General features: G+C 34.3%; 2 protein-coding genes across 2 annotated transcripts; one reads left to right on the plus strand and one right to left on the minus strand.

Moving 5' to 3' along the window:
- Positions 1-2,854, plus strand: LOC133336996 (vacuolar protein sorting-associated protein 35). The gene is made up of 8 exons (XM_061545260.1): positions 1-199; positions 259-992; positions 1,061-1,147; positions 1,211-1,359; positions 1,421-1,753; positions 1,820-2,383; positions 2,444-2,627; positions 2,693-2,854. Exons 1-8 carry the CDS (start codon positions 13-15, stop codon positions 2,852-2,854), a joined length of 2,400 nt encoding a protein of 799 aa, XP_061401244.1. The 5' UTR covers positions 1-12.
- A 5,111-nt stretch (positions 2,855-7,965) lies between these two features.
- LOC133337040 (alsin homolog) lies at positions 7,966-13,428 on the minus strand. Its single transcript, XM_061545304.1, has 10 exons — positions 13,221-13,428; positions 12,777-13,175; positions 12,218-12,718; positions 10,536-11,911; positions 10,343-10,452; positions 9,065-9,604; positions 8,511-9,002; positions 8,307-8,458; positions 8,071-8,246; positions 7,966-8,016 (listed from the first exon to the last, which is right to left on the minus strand). Exons 1-10 carry the CDS (start codon positions 13,426-13,428, stop codon positions 7,966-7,968), a joined length of 4,005 nt encoding a protein of 1,334 aa, XP_061401288.1.
- Between the last annotated feature and the right edge of the window lie 4,076 nt (positions 13,429-17,504).

A 17,504-nucleotide genomic window follows, 5' to 3' on the forward strand; every position in this document is an offset into this window, starting at 1 on the left:
TTTCTGCAGACAATGTCAAACACAATGGATGACCAAGATAAGCTGTTGGCAGAAGCTATTGGTGCTGCACGTAAACAGGCTTTCCAAATGAACCACTTCTTGGACAAAGATCGCATGCTGGATGCATTGAAATGCGCTAGTGCTATGTTAAGCGAACTTCGTACATCTATGCTGTCACCGAAGAGTTACTACGAGTTATGTACGTGTGTTGAAATAAGTGATTATTATTTTTAATTGAAATCATATACTTCTGCTTAGATATGGTCATTACGGATGAGCTGTGTCGCCTGGAACTGTATCTGAGCGAAAAGGCAACAAAGGAAACAGACCACTACGAACTCGTTCAGTATTCACACACCATTGTCCCACGCCTTTATTTGTTGATAACCGTTGGCATTGTTTACATAAAGAATGATCCTTCATTGAAGCGAAGTATCCTGAAAGATTTGGTGGAGATGTGTCGTGGGGTACAGCATCCGCTTAGAGGCCTCTTTTTGCGCAACTACCTTTTACAGTGTACCAGGAATATATTACCCGATGTTCTAGTTGCTGAAAATGAGCACGAGGGAAATGTCTACGATGCCATTGACTTTGTGTTGACTAACTTCGCAGAAATGAACAAGTTATGGGTGCGCATGCAGCATCAAGGTCATTCTAGCGAGAAAACTCGACGTGAAAAAGAACGCGAAGAACTCAAAATTTTAGTAGGCACAAACTTGGTGCGATTGTCTCAATTGGAGTCAGCTTCTCTAGAGATTTATCAACGTTTAATACTACCGGGGATATTGGAACAAGTGGTCAGCTGCCGTGACGCTATTGCTCAGGAGTACTTAATGGAATGTATTATACAAGTATTTCCCGATGAGTTTCATCTACAAACTCTGGATCCATTTTTGAAATCTTGTGCCCAGCTCCAGACTGGCGTTAATGTAAAAAACATTATAATATGTTTAATTGACCGCCTAGCAACGTACAACCAACGCAGTGGTAAAGTATGTTAATTGTCCGTCCTCTATCTGAATAAATATTTAAAATATTGAAATTACAATTTTCTATATAGAATAACGGCACAGATATCGAATCTATCATTCCACCTGAAGTAAAATTGTTTGAAGTTTTTAGCGTGCAGGTGGCGAACATTGTTCAGGTATTTGAGAATACAATCGTAATAATACGTTGTAGACATCTAAAATGACTAATTTGTTTATAGAATCGGTCGGATATGCCCCTTGAAGATACAATTTCGTTACAAATTGCTCTATTAAATTTGGCACAGAAAGTATATCCAGATCGTGTGGATTATGTTGACAAGGTGCTGGGAACGACGGCGCAGATACTTGAAAGTCTTAATATGAATAAGTATGTAAAAAATACTCCCCGAAAAATACACTCTCAAAAATTCCCCAAACTTACTTTACAGCATATCGCACTTGTTGTCGGTAAATCAAGAATTATCACGTCTCCTACGCATATGTATTGATTTTTACAATAACGTGCTTACCGTTATTCAACTAAACAATTTTTGTCCACTACTGGATAAATTCGATTACACTTCGAGAAAAACATTGGCATTGTATTTAGTAATGAATGTGTTAGAATTTGAGACCCTCATACCAACAGCAGAACAAGCAGACGCTGTCCTCAAAATAATAACGCCATTGATTAAAGACGACGAGGCAGCAGTAATTACCAAGGGACAGGAGCCAATAGTAGATATAGATGAATTCGCCGAGGAGCAGGGTATTGTTGCACGGTAAATACGAATATTTGTGTTGTTTAAAACAAATCTTTATTCAGTTTGAAAATATTTTTGGTTTAGATTTGTCCATTTGCTAAAATCGGATGACCCTGATATGCAATATAAAATTCTACAGACAGCGCGCAAGCATTTAGGGGCCGGCGGACCACACCGCATTCGGCTGGTTTTGCCACCACTGGTTTTCTCTGCATACCAGTTAGCATACAAGTACAAAGATCAATCGGAAAATGATGAAAATTGGGATAAAAAGTGCCAAAAGATCATCCAGTTCTGTCACAGCACTATTTCAGCCCTTGCAAAGGCCGATTTGGCGGAATTAGCACTGCGTCTGTATTTACAAGGAGCGTTGGTAATTGGAGAAATTGGTTACACTAATCATGAAACTGTGGCCTACGAATTCATGACCCAAGCCTTTTCCTTGTACGAAGATGAAATATCGGACTCGAAGGCCCAGTTGGCTGCAATTACACTCATCATGTCCACGTTAGAGCAAATGAAATGCTTTGGTGAAGAAAATGCAGATCCTTTGCGCACAAATTGTGCTTTGGCAGCATCAAAGCTTCTCAAAAAGCCGGACCAATGTAGGGGAGTAGTAGCATGTGCAGCGCTCTTTTGGAGCGGGAAGTAAGTTTCAATCTAAATGCAATGTATAAAAGTGTAGCAATTGTAATTGTTATGTTTTAGAAAAAATGGCGAGGAAATGCGAGATGAAAAGAAGACATTGGATTGCTTAAAGAAAGGAGCGCGTATTGCATCTCAATGTTTAGATACAGGCGTGCAAGTCCAGTTATATGTGGAACTTTTAAATCATTATCTCTTCTATTTTGAACGTGGAAATTCTTTGATTACGGTCGCAATGCTCAATCAAGTAAGTCTATTATGTTGAAATACATACGGGCATTTTAATAGCAATCCTTTTTTCCCATCTCTCAGTTGATTGCGAAAATAAATGAGGAACTGCCGAACTTAGAGCCGAGTGATGAAACTAAGCAAATCGAGATGCATTATAAAAATACTTTGACACACATTAAGAGTCGGATTGAATCAAATGAATCAGGCTTAGAAGTGTCTTTTGCTGGAATATCTATAAACTAAATAATGAGCAATTTGCGAAGCATTTGTATTATTTATAATTACCATTTCTGTAGATGAAGACAGCAAGCTGTTTTCTTATACTAGCATTATTCCAATTATACAAAAAAGATCTACACAAATAAAATAATTAAATGTTTTAACGTTAATAATATTATTATTCCCCTAATGCAGGGATGCAAATTGATGACATTCCTAGTCGTCTTGATTACTTCAATAATTTCAAGAACACTTTGGAACTGAATTTCATGTTAGTTTGGGGTAGTGACATTAGTCAATAGCATACCTATTCAAATGCAATCGAAAGAAGCAAGAATTCTCATACTATTACCATCAGAAAGGTAGACTTAGTGATATCTTGAAAATCAATCTTTATGAAACTGAATAAAATGAAAAAAAGTACTCTTTTATTAAAAGGTACTCTTTTGGTACCTTTTCACATTTTTCATTTTCCATCCCTGCCCTAATGTAACGTTGATTTCCATTATGCTTTCCTTCTAATATATTTGGATTAAATTCGGGTGACGTGGTATAAGCGGATAATGTGATGCAGTGGATTTTTTCTTATACTGAGGGCATAGTAAAAAAGGTACCAAAAATGTGAATTTGTTTTTGTTTTAATTTTCTTTACAAAAAACAGTTGCAATATTGATGCTTGGGTTTACAATGAGAGGCAGTATTTCAGAAAAAACGGCTATAATGAGGTGTGCGCAACGTACGCCGTTCGAGAAATTTAAAACGAAACGCATTATTTAAATGCGACAAAAATCGCAACACAATCAGCCTTATTCTGGATATTGGCTGGGAGATATCTCGCACATACAAAAATTTTCGCTTTCACATTCTCGCCTCATTCTGAATGAATAGGGAGACGCAAAAAATGCGAGATGCGGATTCGAGTTTTCAAAAATGGTGGTTGAAAAAAGATACGTGTTCCCATATTATAATTTAAGTTGTAATGTGTGTTGCCATATTGTAATTTAAGTTGTAATGTGTGTTGCCCCATTGTAATTCAATTGTGTAATATTTTTCAATATTTTATTTATTGATTATTTTATTAAAAAATTGTTACTTGTTATTGTGGTTTAAACTTTATAACAATATAAATGTGAAATATCAAGAATCCGCTTTATAAATGCTTTGTAATTAAAAGAAAATTAATTAAAGTTTGAAAATATGGCAACCTACAATATGACATGTGAAACTGCTGTTCATTGTTTTGATGCATTTTGGTACAACAACTACAATAGATTACAAATAAAAGAAAAATTTTTTTTATGATGGAAAAAACACAGGCACATAATTGTGTGCCTTTTTATTTAATTTCGATATTTTATCTCTCCAAATTCTTAAAGTGGCCTGTTATGCTCCTACTCCTTTATTTCTTCCTTCAAATAATGCAAACGATAATTTTGAAAAAAAAATATTTTTTTTTTGTTTCATAATTTTTATTTAAGTTTTTCACTGTTAAGCGGCTCATTAGGCAAATTTTGTTTTTCTATAATTTTTTTCTTGAGATACAGATCCTCACCCAAAATATCTGTTTTTCGCCTCCAAAATGCATCAAACTCGACTTAAATATTCATTATTACCTTTATACATTCCTTGGCAATATTTGGTTCAGTATGCATCATTATCAATAGGATTTCCAAAGGCATTTTATTTGCTGTTTTCCAGATAAATATTTGCTTACTATCATTTATAATATTCTAAATCGTCATAGAATAAGTATTGTGTTAATATTTTTCATAAAAATATTTATTACTTATGTTTTTGTAGTCAACTCACTTTGAATTTATTAGCGAAAAAATTCGCACAAAATTTCATCTCATTCTCCTACTCCCTGTAATCCAGAATACATAATTTTTCCCCAAAGCGGATTTTTTCGCTTTCGAACTTCATTCAGAATAAGGCGAAAGCGAGAATGCGAAAAAATTCACACAAAAATGTTGTTCAGAATAAGACGAAGGGGAAGAGCGAGTAAATTCACGTGGAATTGACATCCAGAATAAGGCTGTATGTATTCTGGATTACAGGGAGTAGGAGAATGAGATGAAATTTTGTGCGAATTTTTTCGCTAATAAATTCAAAGTGAGTTGACTACAAAAACATAAGTAATAAATATTTTTAAAAAATATTAACACAATACTTATTCTATGACGATTTAGAATATTATAAATGATAGTAAGCAAATATTTATCTGGAAAACAGCAAATAAAATGCCTTTGGAAATCCTATTGATAATGATGCATACTGAACCAAATATTGCCAAGGAATGTATAAAGGTAATAATGAATATTTAAGTCGAGTTTGATGCATTTTGGAGGCGAAAAACAGATGTTTTGGGTGAGGATCTGTATCTCAAGAAAAAAATTATAGAAAAACAAAATTTGCCTAATGAGCCGCTTAACAGTGAAAAACTTAAATAAAAATTATGAAAAAAAAAAAAAAAAATATTTTTTTCAAAATTATCGTTTGCATTATTTGAAGGAAGAAATAAAGGAGTAGGAGCATAACAGGCCACTTTAAGAATTTGGAGAGATAAAATATCGAAATTAAATAAAAAGGCACACAATTATGTGCCTGTGTTTTTCCCATCATAAAAAAAAATTTCTTTTATTTGTAATCTATTGTAGTTGTTGTACCAAAATGCATCAAAACAATGAACAGCAGTTTCACATGTCATATTGTAGGTTGCCATATTTTCAAACTTTAATTAATTTTCTTTTAATTACAAAGCATTTATAAAGCGGATTCTTGATATTTCACATTTATATTGTTATAAAGTTTAAACCACAATAACAAGTAACAATTTTTAATAAAATAATCAATATCAGTAGTGTTTGGCGGGTTATTTGGGATACCATTTGTATTTTGTTTTTGCAAAATAGTCAGGCTTAATCCCAGTTTGTTGTTTTTATAAAAACTGATGAGGATCAGTGGCGAGATCCGAAACTATAGTCTTCCCTGCCTTACCCCTCGGCGGACAATGCCATACATTCCCCACTAATAAATAGTTGTTTTTTATAAAAACAACAAACTGGGATTAAGCCTGACTATTTTGCAAAAACAAAATAATCAATAAATAAAATATTGAAAAATATTACACAATTAAATTACAATGGGGCAACACACATTACAACTTAAATTACAATATGGCAACACACATTACAACTTAAATTATAATATGGCAACACACATTACAACTTAAATTATAATATGGCAACACGAATCTTTTTTTCAACCACCATTTTCGAAAACTCGAATCCGCATCTCGCATTTTTTGCGTCTCCCTATTCATTCAGAATGAGGCGAGAATGTGAAAGCGAAAATTTTTGTATGTGCGAGATATCTCCCAGCCAATATCCAGAATAAGGCTGATAATTTTTCCCCAAAGCGGATTTTTTCGCTTTCGAACTTCATTCAGAATAAGGCGAAAGCGAGAATGCGAAAAAATTCACACAAAAATGTTGTTCAGAATAAGACGAAGGGGAAGAGCGAGTAAATTCACGTGAAATTGACATCCAGAATAAGGCTGAATAGATAGGCAGTTCCAAAACCTCGCAACACGAACAACATACGATTTTCAGATAAGGAACTATGAATTAAAGGCATATTATTTTGTGAGTTTATGCTAGAATGTGAAAATTAAAGAAACGCACGTAACGTCCAAGGTATTCTAATTTTAATAATTCTATGTACATAAAAAGAATTCCGGAAACCGACATATTTACGAAACGAAGTGCCTAAAAAGTTAACATTATAAACAAATGTAACAATCATATTTCTAATGTGATGTAACTTATGAAAATTATATTCCGAAGAACATTTCCTTATAATTAAGATCACTCCTGATAGATTCTTTTAGGTGTTACAGCAGAATTTTGTACTTTTTTGCAAAGAATTTATCGCTTGTCATTTCTATTTGGTTGTTTGTGACCTGATTTTACAATTTTGTTATTAAATATTTATTAAAATTAACTTTTAACACTCATGAATACTAAAACAATATGATACCTAAAATAACGGTATTTTGTAAATTCGTCAGAGTTACAAATATTGACCCATTCTTTTTTTATTTTGTTTTTCGACTTTTTGAAATTGATTCATAAATTTTACTGCAAAATACCAAAAATTTCTGGGAAAAATTACAATTACAGATTCAATCGAACCTAAAACGTTGAAAAAACACCAAGTTGACCTATTTTTATCTTCAAATAAAAAAATTACTACATATTTACACATATTCAATTGTAGTGCATAAATTTTGATCAAATATATGGTATATTTCTTCGATATCATAAAGGAAAATTCGTTATTGCAGTAAAAAGTCGTAGATTCTTGCAGTACGGGAACGGACCAATATTTTGTACTGCTCGAACAATCGATTTGCCATTGTTAATCGATATTTCCTTACACAGTGCAAAAATATTTCGGCCTTCTAAAACATTGCGTATCGAAATCAAACCGTTCCTATAGGCTTATTCCCATTGTTTCAGTTTTTATTGCAAATATTTGTTTATTTTAAGAATTATTTATATTTTTATATTTCTATCTTGAGGATGGTTATACCAATGTTACGTGTACTGTACACATTGTTGTCAATTTATAATTTACAGATTTTTTAATTTTTTTATCTGTAAACAGATTGAAGTTGTGTTTCAAATATTCTTTTCCAAAAATTGCAGTGAAGTTAATAATCACACGATGTTTACATGGCCACATCAAAACCGTTATTTATGGAAAAAAATGCATGCAATAATTTTCTATCTTCACACTAAATCACTTTTGTACAGTATATCTAAGTGTTCTGAATTTGTTGGTTTGACATGTTTGAGTGCAACATTTTTTTTTTATCTGAGCAAAAATTTACTTTCCCTATCTATCCACACAAAAACATGCATAATATTTTGGAAAACCCACAACAATTTTAGTTATGGATAATAGCTTCAGTTAAAACAAATTTTACTCGTACATATCAATATAACGGAACATTTTACATTGCCTTATTGATTAATACTCAGGTGGATACAGGGGGTCATTTTTAGACCCGCTAAAAATACATTATTATTTATAACTTTATACTATTAAAGCATGGATCAACATTTAACAGGTTACTTGTTTCCTAACAATGATGATTTATTTGCCAAGTGTTCATATGAGGCCTAAAAGGACACAAATTTGAATAACATTTTCTCGTTAGACAGAGACATACTTGCCTTTAAAGTTGTTAAGCAGTAGCCACGTATGCCATTCATTTCCAATTGAAAAGTTTTACCATCGGTCAAGTCGTCCAGCAATGCCAGCTCTGCGCCTAAGTGCTGAACGCCTGCCCGAAGCAGTAGCACTAATGTCAGGGGCATGATTATATCAGCATTGAAACTGTTCTGATTATCTGAAATTATTAAACAATTACTCAATTAACATCAGCACGCATATACATATAATTAATTACCCCGTGATATAACTTTATGAGCTTGGGTCAATCTTTCCATACAGTTTTCTATCACATTTAGCATTGCTATGGGACTATATTTTTCTTTCAGCTTATGTAGCATATCAATGGCATCAGCAAATTGTTCGGTTTTGATCACCGCTAGCAGATCTCTAAAGACATTATTAGTACCGGATGAAATTGAAGATATCAAATGTAATTTACCTGTCAAAGTCTAAGCGGTTGATCAGTTCCTCGTCAGACAGTTTTTCTGCTTGGATAAGGTTTTGGCGGTATACCTCATCCTTGGAGCTATATTGATTAGCATACAGTACAAATAGCATTGAGTAAATATTCTCTGTTAGGAGTATGGGATACAGCAATGTGACGTGAGAGACAACCTCCCTCTGTTCACCAATGACACAATATTCCTCCGGTAGCGCTGGAAAGAGGCGACGAACTAATTTGTACACTCTCAGCGATATTGATTCCCATTCTCTCATCGCTTGTTTGGCCAAGAGAGGCGTTGGTTTCACCTTCCAGCAGCCATAAGATCGATAGAATGCTTGCATTATGCGGTCACTTAAATGTTTCAAGGGGTGGTAACGATAACGAAACGCAACGGTCAAGTATGACTTGATGGCGATTACATCCGCATCACTCAATTCGGTCATCCCAACCGCTGGTATTATTTCCATTTCTGTCTGCTTTGAAATGCTAAAAGGTTAACACTTTGACAAATTATTATCTCACATTTACGACCAACATTTATTTATTACCAATTATCTGTCCGATCGCTATTACCCAAAGCACTGTCATTGAATGAATCCACGCTTGTTTCGAGGGATTCCATTATTGCCATAAGGGTTGGGAATTTATACATGCTGCCTAGATCTCCATTTCCATTATCTTGACTCTTTATTTTGCCAGTACCAAAAGAACTTAACAAATCCAAGTTGTAAAAATCCCATCCGTGCAGAAGAGTATCCTGTGATTGGGAATGACATTTATTCAGCTGTAGTTCTTGATCATAGCACGAAGTCGACGAATTTAAGCTCAGTTTATCGGCTGTGTCTAGTTCTAAGACGCTCCAGTCTCTTCCGCCGTTTCTCCCACTCATAATATCCAGTTCTGGCATTTTATCATTTTCGATTTCTTGCTGCTTGTTCACAAATGCTACCACCCTATTCCAAAGAGCAAAGGTCATGGCTTTGGAGTGGTTTGTTGCATTGGCTAAATCATCAAAAATCTCGTATTCAAAGTCGGCAAACAAGCCACACCATTTTTGACGGTCCTTAACAGCATCGTTGCCCAGACTGCTGTAATTTGGAATTAAATTGTTAATTTCACATTTGTATTGCTTCATGTTCCCTATTTTATGTGTTTGTTTAATATGCACTTCGCAATACCAATGGTATTCCATGCACGGGAGCATGCGCAACGACTACAATGTTTCGTTTCCACGACAGTAGCGTCTACGATCTGAAATGACCAGAATGAAACTCGGCAAATGTAAAAAAGTAATAGGGTTACTGCAGTACATACTTTAGTAACCCTATTAAAATGTAAAAAAGTAATAGGGTTACTGCAGTACATACTTTAACCCAGATTTGCCGTGCGTACAACATATGCTGTTATGTTACAAATTCTGTGTTTACTATTTTTAATTTTGTGTAATGTGCTTGTTGAGACTCTGGGGACTATACCATTTGGTTCTGCAGAGCCTTAGCATACTGATTACAAATTGTAACGTGCAGCAGTAAGCACAGTAACTTTAACATAACAGATATAGTGCATTTTGTATCCTCGGTATATAGTGGTAAATACAGGAATATCCATAGGCCGGTCGATACTTTACTACAACGAAAAACTTCCTTAACTACTGAGTGTAATCTGAAGCCATTTAGTTACATTTTGTGAACATATACTCAGCCCCAATGGAATAATTATTGCAAATTCCACATGGTTACCGCATGACGGCTCAACCGAATTTCGCTTGTTCCCATTCGTCGCAGAAGTTCTTAGTTAGTATATCGCATTACAAATGCATTACATACCTCGGATATTGTTGGAATTTTACATTTATTTCCATGTGCCCATTGTTAATTCTCACATTGTCCCATTTTCCACTTAATTGACCACATAATATATTTCCTGTTACGATGTTCTCACAGTTGGATGAATCGAGACCGTCCTTAAATGAAAGAGATTTTCTTAGTATCAATTGTAAATTAAGCATATCTTACTTACACCCACAAGGCGCTCTTGATCAGTCGAACCACTAGTGACCATATAATATTTTCCTGCACCACTCGGTCCAATCTGCGAACACTCGCCTTCATAATAATATTGATTGGGAAATACTGCAATACATTTTCCAGAAAGTTCGCCGTTGGCAAAAAAACCCTCGAAGTAGTTACCAGATGCAGTGATGCAAATTCCCGATCCAATTCGTTTGTTATCGGCGAACATGCCGAGATATTTTTCTCCAGACATAAGTTGGTGCATTACACCATAACCACACTTGACGTTGTCTTCGAATTCACCAATGTACACACACTCGGGATGTTGCAAGTGTCCGTGACCATGAAAGAAACCATTGCGAAAGTTACCATCATATATCTCCTTCTCGTTCATTATGAGGGTTCCATGGCCCCAAAATTTTCCGTTTTTAAAGTTGCCCTTATACAATCCTATTTTTGGCAGGAACATACGCCCAAAGCCTTCGATAACACCATGAATTATGTCTCCAGCATAGAGTTTACCACTGGGAAACTGGAGTCGGCACTTGCCATGCATCAAGGCATTCGAAAATGTACCTTTTGCATGAACCCCAGAATATACGGCATGAGTGGTAAAGTGATAATATATTAGGCGCACTTCGGGAACTTTCACCTTTTCGGGCAAACGCAGTATGTTTTTAATTGAAGACTCCAACTGGTCATACCAAAGATCGCTGTCAAGTTCACTGCGAGCCACCATCGTGAATTTCTTCTCGGGTGTCTTAATTGTTATGCCAGAATCATCCTTCTTCAACCACACTGCCTCTAGGGGAAATGTAGTTACGTGGTTTCCCACTTGGCACAGACAATCGTTAAATAGAATGAAAACAGGAGTGATTAGTCCCATCATAGAATTGGATAATTTTATAGGTACCGCAGTAGAAGTTAGTATAACACGTCGACTCTTTCGTTTAAAATGAATAATTTTAGAATTTTTCTGGTTCGCTCTCCAGAAATCTCGTGTGTTTTCTGCCAACTCCATGTCAATGCGATTTTTCCGCACAAATTCCAACCAGAACGCCAATTTTTCTTGGTGTTTGTGGTCGCATTTTTGTATTTGCTCTAACAATTGTGTGATAAGTGGAAACAACTGAAAGGGGCCTTTAAAAATTTTCATAATATTTTGTTCATCACCATCGCATGTCGACGACGACGATGAACTCTGGCTTTCAGTTGTTGTATTTGTTGAATATTGCGGAATGTTTTGAAGCACTTGAAAGCCATCTATGGAATACATATCGCAGAAAAGCTTGGAGTAAGTATCAAGTACTTGAATGTATTCCTGAAAATGGGATACTATTACTAATATAGAGACATCTTCATTGCACGACCGATATAGTTGTTCTAAAGAATTCAACAAAACAGCTAGCAACGAAAGCACATTAAGCCACTGATTGCAGATCTCCTGGAACTCTTTCAAAAAAAATTTCTCAACAATCCTCTTTAACTTGAGGAAATTATTCTGCTGCCGAAGCATTACCTTTGTCTGAATTTGAAAATTACTGTATATAGCGGCGAATTGTTTACTAAAATTGTTGTAATTATATATTGTAAGGTTTGAACAAACCAACAGCGAAGGATAAGATACTTGACATTTGCTTGGCGCTGGTCGGCCTGTAGGTAGCTCGTACTGCTGACGCCACACGCAACTTCCCCCATCGTAAACATCACCTTGTGTGGTCAATAGAAAAGTTTTGTTGTCACCACAACAGGCCTCCAAAACACTGCAGTTAGTTACGTTGAAAAAATTCGTTTCTGTTGGACAACTTAGTTCAATGTGTTTTGTTGTTTGTTGTTGAACACTTTCTGTTGTTTGTTGTTGAACACTTCCCCATTGGTAAAAACTCCCGTCAATTGTTCTTACAATAGTGTACTCTTTACCAGTTGAGACACTGCAAACGCCAATGTCTTTTAGCTTTTGCACAGCAAAGATCGAATCGCGTTTAATATGGTCTCCTGTGCCCAGCACGCCATTTTTTGGAGATCCCATAGTGTAAATTTCAGTTTGAAGCAATGTTTGTCCGAGCATGATCAGACGTTGCGTATTTGATTCCAAATCACTGTTTGGAAATGATGAATCTAATGTTGATAACGTTTCACAATCTTCTCTTTGGTAAGGCATATCTAAGCAAACAAGATCTGGTAGTTCTTCTGAAATACATATGATTCTTTCGTTATTGTTCGAAATAAGGGGGAAATTATAAATTACCATATTTGCGCTCCGTCTTCATTGACGTTCTTTCAAATTGCAATCTTTTTCGGGCCAAGAAAACAAAAAAGTTCTTTCCGGCCTTGACATCCAATATATCTACCACTTTTGAAAACAGCCGCACAAATTTCGGTTGATAGCAATCCAGTGATTGAGAGTTAATTCCACAGTTGCCTACAGCATAAATATCAGAATATTCCGACACGAAAATAACACCATCATACGAGCAACAAACTCTTTTAATATTTACACCCTCCTCGGATAATTCAAGGGGATCGAAAGTTACCACCCGCCATTTATCATTCGATACATTTTCCGTATCCCGTAGTGACTGAGCCAAAACAGATCCATTATCCTCTAATACATACAATATACCAAAATCCGGGCAGAACTGAACGTCTTGAACCAGATGTCGAATTAGGGACAGTCGAAGAATTAACTTACGCTCGTCAAATCTGGCCTCGTATAAGGATTTCTGCACAATCAATAGATAATAAGTTGATGTCACGGAGCATATGCGTTGGATTACACAGTGAGTTTGTGAAGAATTGGGAACTGCATCGACTGCGCCCCATTCTATAGAAACCCTCGAACCCTTATAAACTACATAAAAGCCTGCATCTGGATCAACTCGATTTGATTTGTTTTCCATAGTATAATGTATGATGGGATATTATCACATTATTATTATTAATGTGCTTCGCCAGCTTTACACGTTATTACTTCAATTATTTCACAACCAATGGATTTTCAAATATGTCCTAACTTCTTTGGGGGAAATCTTCCGTAATTCACTGGTTGGTTTCTGTAAAAATATTGCGAGTTGCAAGATTTTTGCTCTGGGTTGGTTGGTTTCACTATCTTTGTCTGGTATTGGTTTGTATTGGGTATATCTTGGACAACTACTGGTGCTAATGGCCAACTTGAATAGCACTGCTGTACAATATCACCCTTTGTCTCACGTCGTAATTTGCAAGACTATCCAACAAAATTGTATTTTTCCTGAAAAAAGAAAAAAAAATAAAAAATTATGATCATAATAAGAGTGGTATCTTACCGATAACACCGATAACGTTGACAACAAATTAATTTTTGATTTTAATTGTCCCGAAAATATCGATAACAAAAAAATGTCATAACTTTTATGCCATATACAGACGAACCACACGGAAACAATAACACAAACGCTCGAAGTTGATGTGCGCTGCGCTTCGGAGTTAAATATATTTTAACTTTTTGCGTGCGTTAACGCGATAACAAAAAACGCTCAACGCTAACATTCTGCTTAGCCCTTTAGTTCCCCATACAAAATTGTCTGAGCGAACACCGACTTTTGTACGTTGTTCAATTCGAATCACTCTCTGAATCACCAAGAATTTTGTCCCATCTGTAACAATTGAGAGAATTTATCGAAAATAAATTAATTTTGCCAGCATGAAAAAATTTTTAAATTTTTCAAACTTTTTCAGTAAAATTGAAAATGATGAATGAAAAGTAACCAAAATTCTAGTTTTTATATATGCAGAAGGATGTAAATTTTGTTGTCTACATAATGCATTTCTTTCCCCTTGGTTCTAATTAGCGTACAAAACAAGAAACAAAAGTGGGGAAAACCAACCAAAAATTCTCCAATTTTTTAATTGTGACATTTGTGTTGAGAAAATATAAAAATGTATTGAAAACAACAATATTTTTAGAAAAAAGTGGAAAACATGAATTAAAAGTAAAGAGATAGGGGTTGATATTATAGTCAGGAGAAAGAGAATTATTTTTTCTATTTAGATCAATATGTGATTCATCAAAATATGTTACAATTTTGGTGTAGAACAAGAAACAAAAAGTTTGAAAAAATAAACTCTGATGGAATGAATTAAGAATAGTGTTGTATGAACGGGTTAATTCATGTACGTAATTCTGAGAGCAAACTACGTTGTTCGAATGCCCGTCAGAACATGGCATTAGAGATTTCGCATGTTTTGATGCAGCATCTTCGCTGGTAAGACATTTTCTTGAGGAAGAGTCAAAATCTATACGATTTATCATCATGGTTATCCTACGATTTTTGATTTATCATGTTTTCCTCACAAAATTCTAAAATGCATATCATCATAACAAAGCCATCTATTGGAACTGATCAGTATTTTTGTTTGTTTTGTTTTTAATAGAAATAACACAGACACCATAGATACAAACCATTTAAACAATACTTGTACTTTTTTTGTTTGAACCAACAGATCTTCTGGGGAAAGGGAATACCAAACAAATAATATTTTATATGGAAATCGTGAATTGTATAATATGTTATACTATAATTCAAAATTCAACCTTCATTCCTACATCTAATATCAAGAATACCACCATTTAGTACTCTTCATACACATAATCACTTATTTCCGAAATCTCTTTCTTAAACTCAACTTATATTCTGGTTAAACTCCTTGTACATTATAACTTTTTACCGGGTTAACCTACTTTTACTGTGACATATATGCAAAGGAAATGACAATTGAAACCCACTGGGTTAACGAAATCCGGTTAAATGTAAACGTACTATTAGAACTTAGAACTAAACTTAGAACTTTTTACCGGGTTAACCACTTTATGAGGATTTATTTGACATATATGCAAATGAAATGCCAATTGAAACCCACTGGGTTAACGAAATCCGGTTAAATGTAAACGTACTGTTATTTCCATTATACAGATCCAAAGTGATTAGAATTCCAATTATATATTTTAGCGAATACCTACAGGTTCCACATTTTGTTCCAGTCAGTACTTTTCGAACATATATATAAATCTACTTCTAATTTCACTAAAGTTAGTACCAGTTAGTACCAAACACACTATGGTACCTCTTTTTCTACGTCAATGACCCATATTCCAAATTCTACCTCTTCTCGTTTGTGCCACAATTAGTACTATTCATACTGCTCCCCAAAAGAAATCTTATTTCCGTATTTCAGGATTCAAGCTGCATCCGTTTCCACAAATCCAAATTGCACCCTCTGTAATAGTATTTTTAATTCCAAAAATCAAGATTCCGGGTTTATCCGTTCATCCAAATCCAAGTTGTAAAAATTTTTGTGCTATTTGGTACTTTTCATACATATAAATAACCATGAATTTCCAAAAAAAAAAGTTTAACAATTCAACCTCCATCCGTTCTCCTAAATCTAAAACGAAATTTAGTAAAATTTAAAACTTACAAATAAGTACAAATTTCCATGACTTATTTAATCCAAACATCAACAGTAATTTTTTTTTCAAATTTCAGTTATATCCATACACCAGGCAGTACCAAATTCTATACCATTTAGAAAAATTCGTAACCAAAGGTACGAATTTATCAAATTTCAGTATTCCATCCCTATTCGTTCAGCTAAATCAAAATTGTACCAGTGTTAGTACGATATGTTACTTTTCGACCATCTAATGGTGTTTTTACACGATATGTATTTTACATATGTGCTGTCACTTATTTCATCCATATGTAATTCCGTATGTGTGTCAAAATTAGCAGTGTACACAAAACATTTATTTTTGTGTTCAAATCGGCATATGTATTTTACATATGACATAACCTATAAACAAAAAAACACTTTTATTTTTTCTTAAATCAACATCATTTTTTTTATTAAACACCTACAAACGAAATAATAATTTGTAGTTGTTGCCTTTTCATCCTTTTTTTTTTGAATTGCAATTGAAATATTTTCTTCCAACAATGTGTTTCATTCAAACAGCTGATTTCCTTATGTTTCACATATGAAAATAGAGCGCGTCCTATTCAGAAAAAAATACATATGTAATTGCATATCGTTTTGACACATTGAAATTTCCGTATGCTTCACATGACGAGTTCGATTTCCATATGTAAAAAAGTGACAGCACATATGTAAAATACATATCGTGTAGAAACACCATAAGAACGAATTTCCAAAACTATCTTTATATTTCAATCCTACACTCCAAACAGTAATTTGAATCAAATTTCAGCTCGACCTAATCTAAATTGTACCAAGTTTAGTCCATATAGTACACATTATTACGAATTGTCGGAATCCATATTCATGAGTCAATACTTAATTCAAACAGTAATTTTAATCCCAAATTTAAGAATTCAAATCCTATCTGTACACCCAAAAACTTTTTGTTCGGATAAGTACGAATTAAATAACTACCTTAACCCTACAATCCAACAATAATTTTAATTCCATTGTATTGGTTCTAGCTCTATCTAATATTAGTACACACAAGTACGATTTTGCAATATTCCAAAAACTTGTACCAAACTTAGTACGAGTTTTCAAAACTACCTCAATTCTACCCTCCGACTGTAATGTTTATTGGAAAATTCAAGACACCAGCTCTATCTGTTCACACAAAATCAAATAGTACCAATTTTAGTACTCATATCTCAGTTCTACATTACAACAGTAATGATTATTCCAAATTTCCAGCCCTCTCTGTTACCCAAATCTAAATTGTTCCAAATTTACTACATTTAGCACTATTCGTACACTTATTTTTGAATTAAAGTTCACTTCGCCGTTCATACGCAAGAGAATAAAAACGGCGTACTCTCTGAAATAGAACTCACTGAGTAAATGTTACCGAAAAAAGTAACCAGACACAGCTAATGTCATCTAAAAGAGACATTTGTTATTGGAGTAAAAATTGTACATTCGTGTAGGCTCATACGTTCATTTTATTGAATGTTTAATT

This window comes from Musca vetustissima, unplaced genomic scaffold, assembly GCF_032173495.1.
Source record: "Musca vetustissima isolate MV318-11 ecotype Yass unplaced genomic scaffold, APGP_CSIRO_Mvet_v1 utg6013, whole genome shotgun sequence".
NCBI lineage: Eukaryota > Metazoa > Arthropoda > Insecta > Diptera > Muscidae > Musca > Musca vetustissima.